At 42.5% G+C, this 18,734-nt stretch overlaps 1 protein-coding gene across 1 annotated transcript in view; it reads right to left on the bottom strand.

Moving 5' to 3' along the window:
* LOC136621337 (sodium- and chloride-dependent creatine transporter 1-like) overlaps positions 1-18,734 on the bottom strand; it is a 91,955-nt gene that overhangs the window by 31,094 nt on the left and 42,127 nt on the right. Inside the window, exons 3-6 of the mRNA XM_066596782.1 lie at positions 17,947-18,078; positions 16,715-16,991; positions 14,952-15,084; positions 1,993-2,127 (exon numbers count right to left, since the gene is read on the bottom strand). Coding sequence (XP_066452879.1) covers positions 1,993-2,127; positions 14,952-15,084; positions 16,715-16,991; positions 17,947-18,078 — 677 coding nt within the window. The remainder of the gene's footprint in view (positions 1-1,992; positions 2,128-14,951; positions 15,085-16,714; positions 16,992-17,946; positions 18,079-18,734) is intronic.

Genomic DNA, 18,734 nt, shown 5'->3' with positions numbered 1-18,734 from the left:
TATAGGATAGGTGGTAAAAGATTGATTGGTGGGGATCTCACTGATGAGACCCCCACCAATCCCAGAAATGGGGGTCCCATTTTCCCCATTCTCCTCACTGCGGGTGTGCTGCACCACCCGCAGTGAGGAGGAGATCAACTGCAGCTATGGTCATGCATGCATAGTGTCACTCCATTTATTTTTAATGGGTGTGTGGGAGATAGCTGAATACAGGGTTCATCACCAACACAGAAGGGGGTTCTTTACTGTAAGAGCAGTAAGACTATGGTACTCTCTGCCTGAGGACGTGGTGATGGCAAAATAGATAGAAGAGTTTAAGAGGGGACTAGACGTCTTCTTAGAGCACTATGACATTACAGGATATAGACATTAAATAGTCAGAAGGGTTGTTGATAGGGGGATCTACCGACTGCCGGACATAGAGTCTGGAGGGAACCTTCTCTGAAGAATGTTGATCCAGGTATTATTCTGACTGCCATTATGGAGTTAGAAAGGAACTTTTTTCCCCAGGGTGGGGCAAATTGGCTTCTGCCTCATTAGGGTTTTTTTTTTGCCTTGCTCTGGATGGGGGGGGGGGGGGGGGGCAGAAACAGGCTGAACTGGATGGACATTTGTTTTTTTTCAGGCTAGCATACTATGTTACTATGTAAGCACCGGCTATTTCTTTCAGCCCTATTGAAATGAATGGAGCAGCTGCTGCGCACTGCAGGTGGGAGAAGCAACCCCACAATAATGAGAAAAGGGGAACATGGGACCTTCCTTCCCAGAATCAGACTTTAATTACCCCCCCACTGATCAGACTTTTATTTTCTATGCTATGATTAGACAAAGAAAGTGCATCTTGGGATAGCCCCTTTAACAGGAAATTGCACACCTGCCATCAAAGTGGTTTTACCACTAAAGACATATATTCCCTATTCAAAGGATAGGGGATGAACATCTAGTCGCTGGGGGACCAAATGCCAGGAACTTCAGTGATACTGAGAGTGGTGCAGCAAAATGTGAATTGGATGGCAGTGCACGTGTGACCGGAGTCTCGTTCACTTCTATGGGATGGAGGGATAATGCTGAGTGCATCGATCTCCACCTGTCTCACAGAAGGGAATGGAGTAGCGGCTAAGCATGCGCACTGCCGCTACAAGTGGATAGATGGAACAATGTTTCTACAGCCCCACCAATTGGAAGGCAGCATTCCTGCAAGTCAATGTCAGACTTTTTAACAAGCCTTGCAACAATGACTGGGAATATGAGTCACAAGAGGAGAAGATCAGTATGTACAAACAGACTGTTTCAGGGAGAAACAATAGCCCTTCCTGACCCATGTCCATAGGCCTCTCACTAGCCAAGCCAGCAACACTGAAACTGTCTGTCTGCAAATAGTGAATTTTTCCATCTGGAGAAGACTCTGGCTTTGACTCATAATTCCCAATAATCATTACAAGACTTGTTAAAGGTCTAACATTGACTTGCAGGAATGCTGCCTTCCAACAGGTGGCAATGTAGAGGCATTGTTCGATCTTTCCATTTGCATATTTCCCAGAGGAGCATTGATGGCCTTTTAAGTCTCCTCGCACACCTTCTAGGTGCTCTCCCTAAGGAACAACTATACCCTTCCTAAGCCTGACTGCTGTTACATTCGCATGAGGCTTTGGGTGCACCATTCTTGGGATCGCTAGGAGTCCCAGCAGCCAAACCTCAGCGATCAGACATTTATCCCCTATCCTGTAGATAGAGGATAAATGTCTGTAGAGGTAAATCCCTTTAAATGGGAATTCCAACTACAATGTCCTTATAAAAATACTAGTCAGTACAAAACACCAGACCAGATCTTTCAGCCCTGGATGACAAGACATGGGAGCATGATCAGGGGCCCGCTTTGATCTTTCTTATGGGGCCCCTTTTCCTCTATGCATGCAAGGCATGTAGAAGTAAATGGTCAATACTCAATAGACAACCTGTGTATATTGCTCTCTGGAGCCTCTTGTTTCTCACCTGAGCTTCAGCAAGCTTAGACCAGTTGGGTTTTAGATAGTAGACAATGCCATCCAGTGCCCCGGGCAGAGTGACCCCATGAGCCAAGAGGACAATCAGAACCACGTATGGAAAGAGAGCTGTGAAGTAGACCACCTGAAACAGAAGGGTTGGATTACAAGAAAGAGTATTTCTACACACACACACACACACACACACACACACACACATATATATATATATATGAAAAACAGCAATGTTGGGAATTACAGCTCATCACGCTCTTTCCCAGTCTCTTAAGTAGCAAATTTGTGTGGTGATGCATCAAAACAGGGAGGAAAGCTGCAATGGTGGCCATATTGGATGTCACCAGTTTTCAAAGAAGCCTATGACAGAAAAGGACAACAGGGGAAAGAGGAGACTCAACAGCAGTCAATGTTTCAATCGCTGGACAGGAACACGTGCCTGTGAGCTATGTACAGCATATGGCGCTGGCATCCTACGTGCCAAGCAAAGAAGGGCAATGACAACTGCTGACATAGAACTTTCCCCTGTGACTGAATGGTGTCAGTAATGAACAGTTGCACGAGTTGTGTAAATTCACACTTCATGGTGTATCCTGGTGCTCATCTGGTTTGTCACTACCCTGCTACTGTACAATACAGAAAGTCAAAATACTCACTTAGAATTAGGGCAAAGCCAAATGTACAGTCGCACACACAGCCATCTACAAGTCTATGTTACAGGCCAATAGGCATACCCTATTACCTGTGTAGGACACTATATTCTCACTACATGTTTGTAGGAGAAGAAATAGTGCCAAACAGAGGCCCTTGGAGTGCCTATGAGTCTGTGCCCCTAAAGAAAAATACAGTGGTTTATGGGGGTTTCTTCAGTCAGTTCATGGTGCGCCTACAGGTCTGTGCCTTTAGGGAAGAATATGATACCTCAAAATGTAAGTTGGCACATGATGAATCTACGGGTCTGTGACTCTAGGGAAGAGAACAGTGCCTCATGGAGGTTCTCAAAGGAGGCACCCGTAGTGCTTACAGATCTGTGCCTCTGGGGGAAAATACAATGGAGTAAGTTGGTACATGGTGCGCTTACAGGTCTGTGCCTCATGGAATAAGCTGGTACATGGTGTGCCGACAGGTCTGTGCTTCTAGGGAAGAGTACAGTGCCTCATGGAGGATCTTAATGGAGGCACCCGCCTCTAGGGGAAAATACAATGCCTCATGGAGTAAGTTGGTATATGGAGTGCATATAGGTCTGTGCCTCTAGGGAAGAATACAATTTCCCATGAAGGTTCCTTAATTTGACACATGGTTAGCCTAGAGGTCTGTGCCACCAAGGGAAAGGTACAGTATCTAATAGAGGCTCCTAAACAAGGCACCAGTAGTGCCTACAGTCTGTGCCGCTAGGAGAGAATATGATTCCTCATGGAGTAATTTGGTACACAGTGTGCTTACAGGTCTGTGCCTCTAGGGGAGAATATGATGCCTCATGGAGTAAGTTAGTACATTGTGTGCTTACAGGTCTGTGACTCTAGGGAAGAATACAATGCCTCATGAAGTACGTTGGTACACAGTGTGCTTACAGGTCTGTGCCTCTAGGGGTAATATGATGCCTCATGGAGTAAGTTAGTACATAGTGTGCTTACAGGTCTGTGCCTCTAGGGAAGAATACGATGCCTCATGAAGTACGTTGGTACACAGTGTGTTTACAGGTCTGTGCCTGTAGGGGAGAATATGATGCCTCGTGGAGTGAGTACATAGTGTGCTTACAGGTCTGTGCCTCTAGGAGAAATTATAGTGCCTCACAGATGCTCCTAAAAGAAGCATCTGGTTTGCCTACAGGTCTGTGCCTCTAGGGGAGAATACGATGCCTCATGGAGTGAGTACATAGTGCGCTTACAGGTCTGTGCCTCTAGGGAAGAATACGATGCCTCATGGAGTGAGTACATAGTGTGCTTACAGGTCTGTGCCTCTAGGGGGAATATGATGCCTCATGGAGTACGTTGGTACACAGTGTGTTTACAAGTCTGTGCCTCTAGGGGAGAATATGATGCCTTGTGGAGTGAGTACATAGTGTGCTTACAGGTCTGTGCCTCTAGGGAAGAATACGATGCCTCATGGAGTGAGTACATAGTGTGCTTACAGGTCTGTGCCTCTAGGGAAGAATACGATGCCTCATGGAGTGAGTACATAGTGTGCTTACAGGTATGTGCCTCTAGGGGGAATATGATGCCTCATGGAGTGAGTGCATAGTGTGCTTACATGTCTGTGCCTCTAGGAGAGATTATAGTGCCTCACAGATGCTCCGAAAAGAAGCATCTGGTTTGCCTACAGGTTTGTGCCTCTAGGGGAGAATACAGTGCCACATCGATGCTCCTAAAGGAGGCATATGGAGTGTCTATTAGTTCATAATAGAGATCCATAGGGACTGGGTCAATGTACACAGCTTTGGTATATGTTGTATATCTTGCCATTTTGTGCATGGAAACCCATAAATTTTAATAAAATCAGAGGCACATGGAGGTACAATATGGGCCCTGTCCATGCTACGGGCACAATATTACATGGGCATGAACAGATGCTTGAACTTTGTGACTTAATGAATTGCATCTAGGTTCCAGATCTGCCTTAATGCTATATTTATATGCATCGTTCTTAGATGGTACTGCACTGAAGCTACTTAAGCTTTTCTTAGATATGTTGTACCATGTATTTCTATGGATGGCCGGTCACCGATTCTCTGATTGTTTTTAAGCCGCGGTTTTGCTCCTTGCTGCCCTATACTTCGTCCTTTGATAAACGAATTAGTATTGGAGGGAGGCTGCAAAGATTACACTCTGACGCTGTCTGATTAATCCCCCTGTCCTGTGCAATCAGCCGTGTGGGAAGGAAAAGTGGAGAAGAAGAAGACTCGTGACCCACATGACAATCAGCAGTGAGAGCTGCGAATCTGCCCCTCGGGGATACATAGGAACTGTAAGGGAGGGGGCTTCATTATTGTGTGATTGCTTATCAGACTGTACCCGTCATGATGATGAGGTGCCAGCCTGCTATCACTCAAAAACAGGGGTTTGTGCTACAGCGATGGGTGCAGCGAAAACATCCATCAAACAATCATATGCTAAAGCAGTTCAGAGACGTTCGTGACCCTCCATTGTCTGAGATTTTTCATTATTGGGATGCCGGCTCTTAAAGGCTTAATCAATATGGTGTCAAGAAACTTTATATGAAATTCTCGCCCAGTATTGCCATAATTGCTTCTAGGGAAGAATATCTGTATATATGACCTTCATCACAGCCTGCAAGGCAGCACCAGTAGGAAGCCATGCATCTTCCATATGGCAGAGCAATGCGCAGGAGTCCTAGCAGGGCTCGTTCACATTAGCACTAGGGGTTTCAGGCCCATAAGGCCTCTCTTCTCCATATAGGAAGCCCAGTACTATGAATAAAGCATTATAGTTGGGGGCCCTGTTACAGATTTTGCATTGGGGCCCAGAAGCTTCAAGTTACGCCTCTGCTTCCGTCATTTTTTTTTCTTTTAGCGACAGAAAAACTTTCGTCAAAGTTTTTTCTTTTAGCGACAGAGATTTCACACAGGACGTCCGGAGCTGATGTGAATGAGGCTTCAACAGGATATGATGAAGACAGGACAGTGTTTGTTATAATCCAGGCTAGACTATCCAATATCGGCCAATCAACCTAGATGTAGACTGATGCAAGGCACCTGCACTGATACATTGCAGTAAATTTTCAGAACAAGAGAGAGATTTCAGTTAGGGCTCCTGCATACGGCGACTTTGCATGCATTTTAGAGTGCGCAAAAATCACTCATGCAAACAGCTGACAATAGAATCCATTGATTTGAATGGGTTCCCTCAAATTAAGCGTTTTTGTGCCCACATTTCCGTCACAGGAAAAAATATGCAGCATGCTCTATTTTTGTGTGCATTTGTGCACCATAAGCTCAGTAGGAGTCTATGGGGGCACCCCGTGTGCATGACATTCTGCACGTGACTGTGGGATTTTGCGGTGTTAATTGTTAACACCGGGGACTAATTAGGCTGTTGAGTTGATTCAAAACCTGGCAGCGTGCCTTGCATCGCAAAAAGTACAGTAAGCTGCGCGGAAACGCTCGCGAGAACACGTGATAGAGCTGCATTCACAGTGCAATCACATCATCCTCTCGCAAGCGTACCTATGCGTATGCTCGTGTACAGGAGCCCTTAGGGTGCATTTACATGGACGATGAGTGTTGTGCTTTTCAAGATGCCCAAAGCTCACATGAAAATAGATCCCAGTATTTGAAATGGATCTATTTACATGTACGATTTCTCTCTCATAGTGAAGCTGTGAGATACAAAAATTGCAGAACTTCCTATTTTTCTGTGAATCCGCAGAACACTTACCCATTATTTCCTATGGGTGAGTTTAAGAATCGCATTGCACTTGCATGTACATGTCAATTTAATGTGATTTTTAGATTTTCCTATCGAAACACGCATGAAAATCTCATGTACCGCAATGTACATCTCATGTACTTGCAAAACGCATCGCACTCGCATAGAATATTGCAGATTTTTTACTTCCTTTTGATAGGGGTCAATCATTATTAATCAATAACCTAACATAAGAAAGATAAGGAAACAGTGTAATGAATGTGACATTAGTTATTTGGTTATATAATGTTATGTATTATATGTAAAACATTCCGGAAGTTGCTAGTAGAATTTGGATACAGAATCATATGTAAAAAGGTATATTCAAGCGTTTATTTGAATATTGATTTTAAAATACTAAATGTATGATTAATTAGATTTTATTCAGTTATCTTACTGAATACCAACTTTGTGCTGACTCCCGAGTAGGTGGCCGAACCAGTTTTGTCTATGTGAAAACTAGAAACAATGTCCCCTCTTTTGATGTGCAAATTGCTGATGAACTTTGAAGATTACACTTCTAGTCAAACGAGAAATAACAAAAGTAGACAGCCAAGAGTATCACACTGTAACTGTTTCTATGTCTACGTCAAACAGTTTTGTTGATACCTTTTGTTTAGAAAAGCTTGTTGATTTACAGTTGCCAAAAGTACTTTGTAACCAGGCATCAGGTAACATTTGGAAACGCCTTCTTTACAACTTGCATATAAACTAGCAATGTACAACAATAAACAGAATTCATTCTGATCACTAGACGGTCTTATGTATAGTGATTTATTATGGTTCTCTATGAGTACTCTATATAATATTTCCTCTTAATTTGGATACAGGCAACATTCGCATTTCGGTCTGCGTTCCAGACCCCCCACAGTTTATTTGGCGCCCGACAAGTGGGGCAGAAGCTAACTCCTTACCTACGGCCGATACCTGACTACACTACCTGCCGACCAGCCGGACGAGAGGCCACGGGACCCCAGATCTACAAAACACCGGTATACGGTAAGCTCTTGACTTACCACTCAAGCTCTGGGCTCTCCTGACTTCAAGTCTCGTGTCGACAGGGGGTGAGTTGCTGTATGTTATATAGGACGCTTCTGCCTGTTATTTACGGTGTTCTTAGTAACCGTGCTAGATGGAAGAACCCTTGTGTGTATATTGCCATGTTGCCTGTAGTAATTGTTGAAATCTGTATGTTGATTGTCTGTGTCATGTTAGCCATAATTTGCTTTTACTGAGTCTGTTATAATATCACCAGAAGTCCCCTAAACCCCCCTTAAGGAGTCCGTAAAACTATTCCAGGACCAGGGACCAGGGGTCCTTAGTTTACTAGGTGATATCAGGTCCTGTTTACTTAGTGATGAATAGTGGGAAATAAAATAAATAGTTATCCTGCCAGTTTCGGACTTGGCAGAAGGGACCGCCAGATTTATCTGAGGAAAGCCGTATGCATCCTCAATGCTGTGTTACAGTGGTAAATCAAGAGGTAAGTCCATAAGAGAAAGGGAAGGGGGAGACGTATGCAGACAAACGTATAAAATATATAGACAGATAGGACTTAGAAAAGCGGGAACCTTTAACTATGGGTTCTGGCAATAGTACGGGAAAAAGCATATGAAAGATATCAGAGACGCCGGTTTAGATAAAGGAACAGACAATATGAGAAACGTACAGGGCAAGTAGTATGCCTATATGGAAATCAGCTAGAGAAATAGTAAAAGACTGCACAGAAAATAGTGAAACACAATTGTTTTATGTGTGTGAAAGAATACAAAACAATAAGCCTCTTGGTGTACATAAGCCGCCAGCCATTGTCCATACTGCTGGTAAAGAGGATAAGGTGTGAAAGATAGCTAAAGAAATTGGCAAATGAATATTGGTCCCCATCCCACTTATTAGGGTCCCAATCAACTACAGTATGAACCTTTTATAGTGTCTTACTCTCTATAAAGCGTAATTTGAACTAAGTCTTGCTCCTTGCAGCAATATATATTAATAGCGCTGTGAACAGGATTACGCAGAGAGTAATACACTAGTTTGTTCTAAAGGAAAATTTTGATAAACTGATAGTTGAAGAATTTCTTGTGATAATCTGGCACAGTGTGAAAATGTCGCCTTTTAAGAAAATCCGCAATAGTACGAAAATGTCGGTAGCTAAGAACAAAGAAGTGTCCGATGAATTGTTAATTATGCCAGGGTGGAATAAAGCCCCCTATAATATATTGGCCGCTGAGTGGTCGCAGTGTGGTGAATATCAGTATGTGGGTAGAAATGGGCATAAGTTGTATTGTGTTTGTCATTGGGTAGCCTATTCTGAGCAAATTGTGTAAAAACCGCGGTACTAAGAGTTTTTCTTATCTATACATAATTCGCTCATTATTGGAAGTCTGGTGTACAGTAAATACAATCCCAATTTCTACTTCACATATTATCAGTCCGTATAGGAATGAATAAAACCCCCTTAGTGAGTGTGAATTTGCAGTTTTGTAAGGTGGGGGCAAGTGTATTACATTCTGGGTTAATCTTAAATAGTCAGCCCAGGTTATTTACACACAATAGAAGATGGTCACAGGCAGTGGAACCTGTTATACAGCTTTGCTATCTGTCTGGAGAAGTTTCTCTGTAGACTAGAGGGCCTACTTGTCTTTGCAAAGAAATGTGAATTGAGAATTGGTTATATTTGGCTGCACAAGAAAAAGCCCCTATGTTGTATTATATTAAATATATATATATACTTTGTTCAATATGGGAAGTTCTATGTACAGTAAATACAATCCCAGTTTCTACTTCACATGAGATACTTATCAGTCTGTGTATGAGTGAATTAAAAACCCCAGTGAGTGTGAATTCGTGTATTAATGAAGGGCCCGTATGAGAGTTAGATTGTGTTATATGGTATATACTGTCCGGTGGCTAGAAACTAAATGAGGCAAGAAAGACCAAACGCTGAGCCAGACCACAGGGGGTGGAGCTAGGTGATGTAAGGAGATGGGAGGGAAGAACAATAGGAAGAGGTGTTCTTCCACCCTCAACACAGACAAGCCTAGGAGAGAAGTATACGTCTAGTAATTACTAATAATTAATGCTGTTTGAAGTCTGAATGTTTTAGTTGCTTATTAATATCTTAGCTATTGTTTCATAGAGATAAAATTCAGTGTCATAGAAAGGAAGAAAGACGCTGATGAAATAAGAAACTTGTAATGAATTATGTGAATTATACGGTCTTAAAAATAGAGAACATAGGGATTTTAAGATATATATATATATATATTTTTTTTTGCTTTTTGTGTAAATGTCAGTTCTGTGATTGGTTGGACGTCTATATCACTGCTAAATGCTGTTAGTACTGCACTGTCTCTGAAAGAATGTTCTGTAGGAGAGACATGCAAACGACCAGCATCGAAGGAGTGGAGCTAGATAATGTAAAAGTAGGTAATGTTTCATCCTTCTTTTGTCTACAAAAGGAGGGGGTGAGGAGCTTGGGCAGTTAGGAAATTTTTTTTCTTCTTAAATTTGATGAGACATTGCAGGCAGGATCAGATTAATAATGAATTTGCTTAAAGAATATCATATTTTAATGTGGATAGATGTTTGTGGATTATTCTGCCTTGTTGTAATTCATGTCTGTTATTTGTACTAATATCTTACAAGCCTTATCTGCATCCATCAAATTTTCACCGGATGGATCGGTACGGGTTGAGACCTCAAGTGACAGTTCAGAGGAGGTTTTGTAAACTAACTGCTCTCTTGGTAGATCCGGCTCATGTATTTGTCTTGATAGCTACTGCAGAAACTCAGCTTTCCGCAGGTCCTGACAAATAGTAAGCCACCTCCAAGACAAACTCCAATTCCTGAGTCATTGCTTAGCACAAGGAACTGGATATCTGACATAGGTGATCCAGGTATTGCAGGTCAGCAATTTCTAAATTTTTAATTTTTAATTTTTTTTTTTTGCTACAAGGTTCTGATCTATTTTAAATAGAATACCAGCCTGATTGTCTAGCAGTAATTGGTGCAAGGGGTTTCAGGAGTGCCGATTCAGCTGGCAGAAACTGAACCACTAGAGGTAATGTTTAAAGGGTCACGATGCCTCATGCGCTTCCTTGTGCTGGAAAGTCCTGAAAGCATATTGGGAACCGAAATGATGGGATCCTTGGGATCTTGTATCGAACTTCACTCGTCCGGTGAGGCTCGTATACACCCCAGGTCTGAAAGTCACCCGACCTTCGGTCGGATGGCAGCAGACCTAGCGACACCTCTACCTGTCTTCACTTTTACGCACGCAGAGAAACAAGTTCTTAGTGTCGTTCCTTCGAGCCTTTGGGCTACCAGTCAGACGGACCTCGACAGACTGTCTGTATTTGTTTGTATTTAATTTCAGAGGAAAGCAGTACTGTTGGATAGTGCTGCCACAAGGGGCACAGTATAGCCCAATACCAGTTCACCAGATTCATGAAACTGGTATTAGACGCCTGGCCAATTCCCGAGGGCACCGCCCTCTTGTAATATGTTGATGATTTGTTTTTAATTTACTTTTATGTACTGCTGACAGTTACCTCAATGCATCACTAAGCCTTTTGTGTTTCCTCCATCAGAGTAGAATGGCTGAAAAGCCAGCAAAGAGAAACTTCAGTTCTGCAAGTCTCACGTAGTGTTCCTGGGCCACTGCCTAGGTCCAGGTACTAAGCACCTGACGCCGGAACGCACGAAGGTGGTAAGTGACATGTAACTTCCCACCTCCCATGCCCAGTTGCGTACCTTCTTGGGACTGGTTTCATACTATTGGCAATGGACGCTCTGCCTCCATGACCATGCAGCCTCTGTACGACTGTTTGGGTTCACGGCCATTTGCCCTGACCCCGCAGGCCGAGTCAGCCTTCTATCAGCTGAAAGTACAGGTAACCGGTTGCACTGGGGCTGCCAGACTATGACAACCCTTTCCAAATGTACGTCACTGAGATGGAGGGACACGCCACCGCTGTACTGACACAAAAAGCGACCTGTAGCATACTACAGTGCCCATCTTGACGCGGTGGCTAGAGGGTCTCCATCCTGCGTCCGAGCGGTTCTAGCAGTTCAGGCACTAATGGACAAAAGTTCTGACGTTGTCCTAGATCACACCATGGTGATCTACACCCCACATGACATACATGGTATCCTGACACAGGTAAGCCATAGACATCTGTCCCGTGCTAGACAGATCAAAATGGAACTTGCAGTACACTCTTCATCCAATGTCTCATTTCAACGTTGCACCACTTTGAATCCGGCCACCTTATTGCCATTAGGTGACACTGATTCAAATGGGGGAGTAAGTACAGAGGACCAGCTTTTTGCAAATTCTCTGACTGATGATGAAGAGGAGGCCTTTGACGCAGAACACCAGCATGATTGTGACAGCTGGGTTCGCACATGTCACTGACAAACCCCTCCTAAACCCCCACCTTGAAATGTTTGTGGATGGATCTAGATACCTGAATGACGAAGGAAGGTTTGTAACAGGTTTTGAAGTAGTCACACTGAATGAGATGCTTGTACAAAAACCACTGCCGCCACACATGTCAGCGCAGGAAATGAGGCCTGTACGATTGAAAAATATACCACTACTAATATCTACACTGATTCCAGGTACGCCTTTGGTACTGCACACGATTATGGACCCATCTGGCGGTCCAGGAGCTTTCTCACGGCACAAGGCAAGCCCATTAAGCTATCATGTTGCCAGGACAAGTGGCCATAATAAAGGTTAAAGCACACACGCAGGGGCAGTCACCAGAGAACAAGGGGATAGGGCAGCCAAGGCTGCAGCTCTCCTAGGACAGGACGCAAGACCCCTTGTGCTGTAAGTTGGATCTTGGTCCCACCACTCTTGTTGATTTGGGATTTGGCGTCCTACGGGACGTAGATGATGTACCAGCGGCTGCCTACACCCACCTCGCCGTCCTAGCTCACGGGAAAGTGCATGCCTCTCGGAATGCCATGGTTTCTGTTATGGACAAGGTATGGTATGCTCCAGGGTTCGACAGGTTGGCAAAGGCATATGTGAAGGCATGTGAAGTGCACACCCAGACCACTGTATCCTATTCAGAGATTACAAATCGATTACATCCAGCTTCCCAAATCAGGCAGGTATGAGTACGTCCTTGTGTGTGTGGACCTGTTCAAAGCCACCGCACAATGTACAGTGGCTAAACTTGTGTCAGAACTTGTATGTAGATTTGGGGTACTAGAGACAATTGAGAGTGACAGAGGTACACAATTTACAGGTTAAGTGATGCGAAAGGTGATGTCAGCCTTGGGGTGGAACAAGCGTTTTACACTCCATACCACCTGCAGAGTTTAACAAAGTTGAAAGAACTAAAATGATATGCTTAAGTTAAAAGAAGTGTTTGGCTCTATGCCAAGATTAGGCCTGTACCATCCACAGGCCCTACAGCAGGGGTGTGATAAGGTTATTGAATATGTACAAGAGCTATGTCGTAAACTGAAAATAACACCCGATCTAGTGTTTTCCCCAATTCCAGACCCTGACAACCTAGAGGGGACTCATTTCTTGCCACCTGGAGATTGGGTGGTCGCAAAAAGACACGTAGTAAAGGCCTTGGACCCAAGGTTTGACGACCATACCAAGTTCTGTTGTCAACGCCTACTTCTGTAAAAGTGGATACATGCCTCCCAATGCAAGAAAGTTCCCGAGCCAGAGGAAAAGTGATGGGTGGGATCCCGGCGTTGTTTGGGTGGGGGAGGTAATGGACATTTTGATTTTGACTTTTGCATTTGTCTTATTGGACTATCTTCTTATTGGGAAACACCACTACGAACGATCCACATGGAGAAGCGATGGACTGGATGGGCAAATATTTCCCACACGTGTATGCCCAACCTCAGGAGTGGAGAGGACATTTTGCGGACTTGTCTATTATCTGTCCCCACTCCTGTAGAGACTCTTCGAGACATACCCAAAAATACACCCCTTTAAGTGTCTAATATGACAATGACGATATTGATGTTGATAAATCTAAGATTACTGTATTGTAAACTTGATTGACTTGCAATATTTGATATTATGTCTTCATATCTTGATGGACATAGAGTGCACCATTCCTACCTGGGAACCCGGCACCTATGGGTGACAGAACCAGGAGATAATGGTGGCTCTGATGTCCAAATGGGGGAATGATAGGGGTCAATCATTATTAATCAATAACCTAACATAAGAAAGATAAGGAAACAGTGTAATGAATGTGACATTAGTTATTTGGTTATATAATGTTATGTATTATATGTAAAACATTCCGGAAGTTGCTAGTAGAATTTGGATACAGAATCATATGTAAAAAGGTATATTCAAGCGTTTATTTGAATATTGATTTTAAAATACTAAATGTATGATTAATTAGATTTTATTCAGTTATCTTACTGAATACCAACTTTGTGCTGACTCCCGAGTAGGTGGCCGAACCAGTTTTGTCTATGTGAAAACTAGAAACAATGTCCCCTCTTTTGATGTGCAAATTGCTGATGAACTTTGAAGATTACACTTCTAGTCAAACGAGAAATAACAAAAGTAGACAGCCAAGAGTATCACACTGTAACTGTTTCTATGTCTACGTCAAACAGTTTTGTTGATACCTTTTGTTTAGAAAAGCTTGTTGATTTACAGTTGCCAAAAGTACTTTGTAACCAGGCATCAGGTAACATTTGGAAACGCCTTCTTTACAACTTGCATATAAACTAGCAATGTACAACAATAAACAGAATTCATTCTGATCACTAGACGGTCTTATGTATAGTGATTTATTATGGTTCTCTATGAGTACTCTATATAATATTTCCTCTTAATTTGGATACAGGCAACATTCGCATTTCGGTCTGCGTTCCAGACCCCCCACACTTTTGTAAATGCACCCTAAGGCTGCCTGTCCACGGGCGTTATTGAATTGCGTTCCCCGCGTCCGCGGGGAACGCAATGCACACTTTCCATAGCATTGCTGTGGAAAGCACCGCCCCTCTGTCCACGAGCGGAGAATCATTGCGTACAGCAATTTGCAGCATGCTGCGAATTGCCGCGATTCTCCGCGGTCAGCCTATCTGTCAGATAGGCTGACAGTGAAGATCCGTCTTACGGCTCCTACTCCCGGGCGACAGCTCCCGTGCCGGAGATCCCCGTGGACAGGCAGCCTTATAGTATTCATCTCACAGAAGTGTAGCAATCTCTTGGCTGGGGGAAGTATTATTGCTATGCAGGTTATTTTAACGTAAACAGGAGCGCTTCCATCACTGACAACAAACAGAGAATATTAAAAATCGTGAGGGATTGAAAAGAATAAACCAAACCTCCAAAACTGTTTAACCCGGTCTGATTAAGCATGATGAAAACCCCTTTGCAATGCATTATTGTAGTTCTGTCTATTACCATTTACTGCATTGTTTTTCTTAATTCTGGTATATTAGACTCCTCCAGTAAGTAGTTTAAACAGTTACAATGTACGAGGTATAAGATGAACCCTTGTGATGCTCTCCAGCTCCTTACCTTTCCTGTTGATTTCACTCCCTTCCAGATGCAAAAATAGACAATGATCCAGGTGGCAAGCAAACAAAGAATCATCTGCCAATTTAACTCCCCAGGCTCATGAAGGCCACTGGAGATTTGCAGCACCTTCCTCCTGCCAAAGAGACCAGCAAATAAAATGGATGAGTGATGTACATTGTGCTCAACATGTAATAATGGTTATACACAGGTAGCATAACCAAATTTGTACCTACTACTCTGCCTCTTATGTACAAGAATGTAACTACACTGCCCCTATGTACAAAATTATTACTACTATAATACTGCTCCCCATGTTCAAGAATATAACTACTATAATACTGCCCCTTATGTACAAGAATATAACTACTATAATACTGCCCCCTATGAACAAGAATATAACTACTATAATAATGTCCCTATGTTCAAGAATATTACTACTATAATACGGCCCCCAATGTACAAGAATATAACTACTATAATACTGCCCCCTATGTACAAGAATATAACTACTATAATAATGTCCCTATGTTCAAGAATATTACTACTATAATACTCATCCCTATGTACAAGAATATAACTACTATAATACTGCCCCCTATGTACAAGAATATAACTACTATAATACTGCCCCCTATGTACAAGAATATAATGACTATAATACTGCCCTCTATGTACAATAATATAACTACTATAACGCTGCCCCCTATGTACAAGAATATAACTACTATAATACTGCCTGCTATGTACAACAATATAACCACTATAATACTGCCTCCTATGTACAAGAATATAACTACTATAATATTGCCCCCTATGTATAAGAATAAAACTACTATAATACTGCCCCCTATGTACAAGAATATAGCTACTATAATACTGCCCCCTATGTACAAGAATATAACTACTATAATACTACCTGCTATGTACAAGAATATAACTACTATAATACTGCCCCCAATGTACAATAATATAACTACTATAATATTGCCCCCTATGTACAAGACTATAACTACTATAATACTGCCCCCAATGTACAAGAATATAACCACTATAATACTGCCTGCTATGTACAAGAATATAACTACTATAATACTGCCCCCAATGTACAATAATATAACTACTATAATACTGCTCCTATGTACAAGAATATAACTACTATAATACTGCCCCCATGTACAAGAATATAACTACTATAATACTGCCCCTATGTACAAGAATATAACTACTATAATACTGCCTGCTATGTACAAGAATATAACCACTATAATACTGCCTCCTATGTACAAGAATATAACTACTATAATACTGCCCCCAATGTACAAGAATATAACTACTATAATACTGCCCCCATGTACAAGAATATAACTACTATAATACTGCCCCTATGTACAAGAATATAACTACTATAATACTGCCTCCTATGTATAAGAATATAACTACTATAATACTGCCCACTATGTACAAAATATAACTACTATAAAACTGCCCTCTGTGTACAAGAATATAACTACTATAATACTGCTCCCTATGTACAATAATACAACTACTATAATACTGCCCCCTATGTACAAGAATATAACTACTATAATACTGCTCCTATGCACAAGAATATAACTACTATAATACTGCCCCCTATATACAAGAATATAATACTGCTCCTCTATGTACAAGAATATAACTACTATAATACTGCCTCCTATGTACAAGAATATAACTACTACAATACCACCCCCTATGTACAAAAATATACTGTAACTACTTACTCCCAGAATTCAATGACAGGTGAGCGTTTGTTCAGGAGAGCATCACAACTGATGTTGTATAGAATGCTGGAATTGGTGCTATTGGTTGTGGTCTCATTGGAGCACTGATCTACAAGGAAGACTTCAGTACACTCCTTTGTGTTCCACGGGTGTCCACAGGTGGCCCAAGGCAAGGTGTTGGTGAATGAGTGTACTAGATAGTAGAGGCCCCAGACCAGTATCATAATATAATAGGTGTTACAGAAGAACACTATCACCATCGAGGCAAAACCAAGACCTGCAGAAAGTAGACAAGATTTAATACTTCACCATTCCAAAAAATATGGACATAGTAACTACCAGGCTTGATGATATAGTGCTTGCTATAAGGCACAGCAATCAAAGGAACCCATAGCCACGTCGTGATAACTATGGATGATGAGCAATCATTAAGAGGCCAAGGATAGATACGGCCACAGGATACGGAATAATCTGATGGGGTGGGTCTGACCGACCAATAGGATGTCCACCGATCGTGAGATTGGGGCCCCCATGTATGAATACATGAATGGTGAGGATGGGGTTAAACACTTACAGGTTTGAGGATGCTATTCCTGCAGCTTCCTGCTTAATGAGGAGAATAGGTAGAGCTGTAGCTTTAATTTCTTTGGCCTCAATGCAAGATTTGCAACAGAGACCTCCACCTACCATGTGCCATTTATGATGCCATCTTAGATGGCAGAAAGGCTCCCCAGACCTTCACACTAGAAGCCAGCTACAATTTTTTTGTGTGCTGAAAAAGCCCCCCTTGGCTTATACTCAAGTGAGGTAAAAAAACAAACAAACAAAAAAAAAGGGCAATACTCACCTCCCAGCCGGCGTCTATGTCCTCGGCGCAATGGTCCCCCCGGCGGTGCGGTAAGCTGCTTAAGACTTCTCACCGCTGTCATCTCCCTGTTCGGCTTTGAATTCCTTCTGACGGGAAGACCATCGTGCCGAGGACACAGACGCCGGCTTGGAGGTGAGTAATGTGGGGGTTTTTTTTACCTAGTATATACACAAGTATAGTTCGGCTTATACTCGAGTCAATAAGTTTTACCATTTTTTTGTGGTAAAGACTTATTGACTCGGCTTATACTTGGGTCGGCCAGTACTTGAGTATATAGAGGGTCCTGTATGATCCGGATTGTTTGCCTATAAGATACATGACCAGTCCTCTTTAAATGCAGGTTCTCCCCAGTATTTTGGGTTACCTTTAAAAAGCGGGGCGATGTTCCATGCTGCAATTCCTCCTTGTTTCATGAACTGTCCCAAAGCGATTTCCAAAAAGAACACCGGAATGCCTCCCACGAAGACAATCAGCAAGTAAGGAATAAGAAACACACCTGTGAACATATAATATACATCAGTAATGCTCAGGTAAACCAATAAATCCATTTTTAGCAAGGATCGGGATCCTTTCTTACACCTGCTGGACTCCATAATGGTGTTTCCTCCAAAGTTGTGGAAAAGTCTACACCCCGGCACGCAATCCGGGGAGAATAGAACCATTGATTTAAATGAATTCATTCACATTTCCGTATTTTTCATACACATTTCGGTCGCGCTATAAAAAAAAACCAATGGAACATGCTCCACCTTTCTGCATATTTGCAGACTAAAGGTCCCCATAGAAGTCAATGTGGGCCGCGCAACTGCATGCGCAGTACACGAGTAGATGCGTTAAAACACTGTGTAGATGCGCTGGAAAGCGAACACATCTGGAACTAATTATGTATTTCAATCGGGGAATTTGTTTGCCATTTGCAAATGAACATGCCAAGTGAGCAGAAAAAGTACAGAAAAATACGCCAATACGCACGCAAAAAAGCCTTGTTCAGGGCTTAAACACATGGGCGTGTTTTTTATCCTGTTTTGGGGCAGTGAAAATCATGGCCACAAGACAGGACGATACAAAACCATTGATTTCAGTGGTTTCGTTTTCACGATCGGGATTGACACGCGAGAAAAGATAGGACTTGCCCTATCTTTTTTGCATGTA

Source organism: Eleutherodactylus coqui, chromosome 3 (genome assembly GCF_035609145.1).
Source record: "Eleutherodactylus coqui strain aEleCoq1 chromosome 3, aEleCoq1.hap1, whole genome shotgun sequence".
Lineage (NCBI taxonomy): Eukaryota > Metazoa > Chordata > Amphibia > Anura > Eleutherodactylidae > Eleutherodactylus > Eleutherodactylus coqui.
This window is presented reverse-complemented; position numbering and strand designations above follow the sequence as displayed.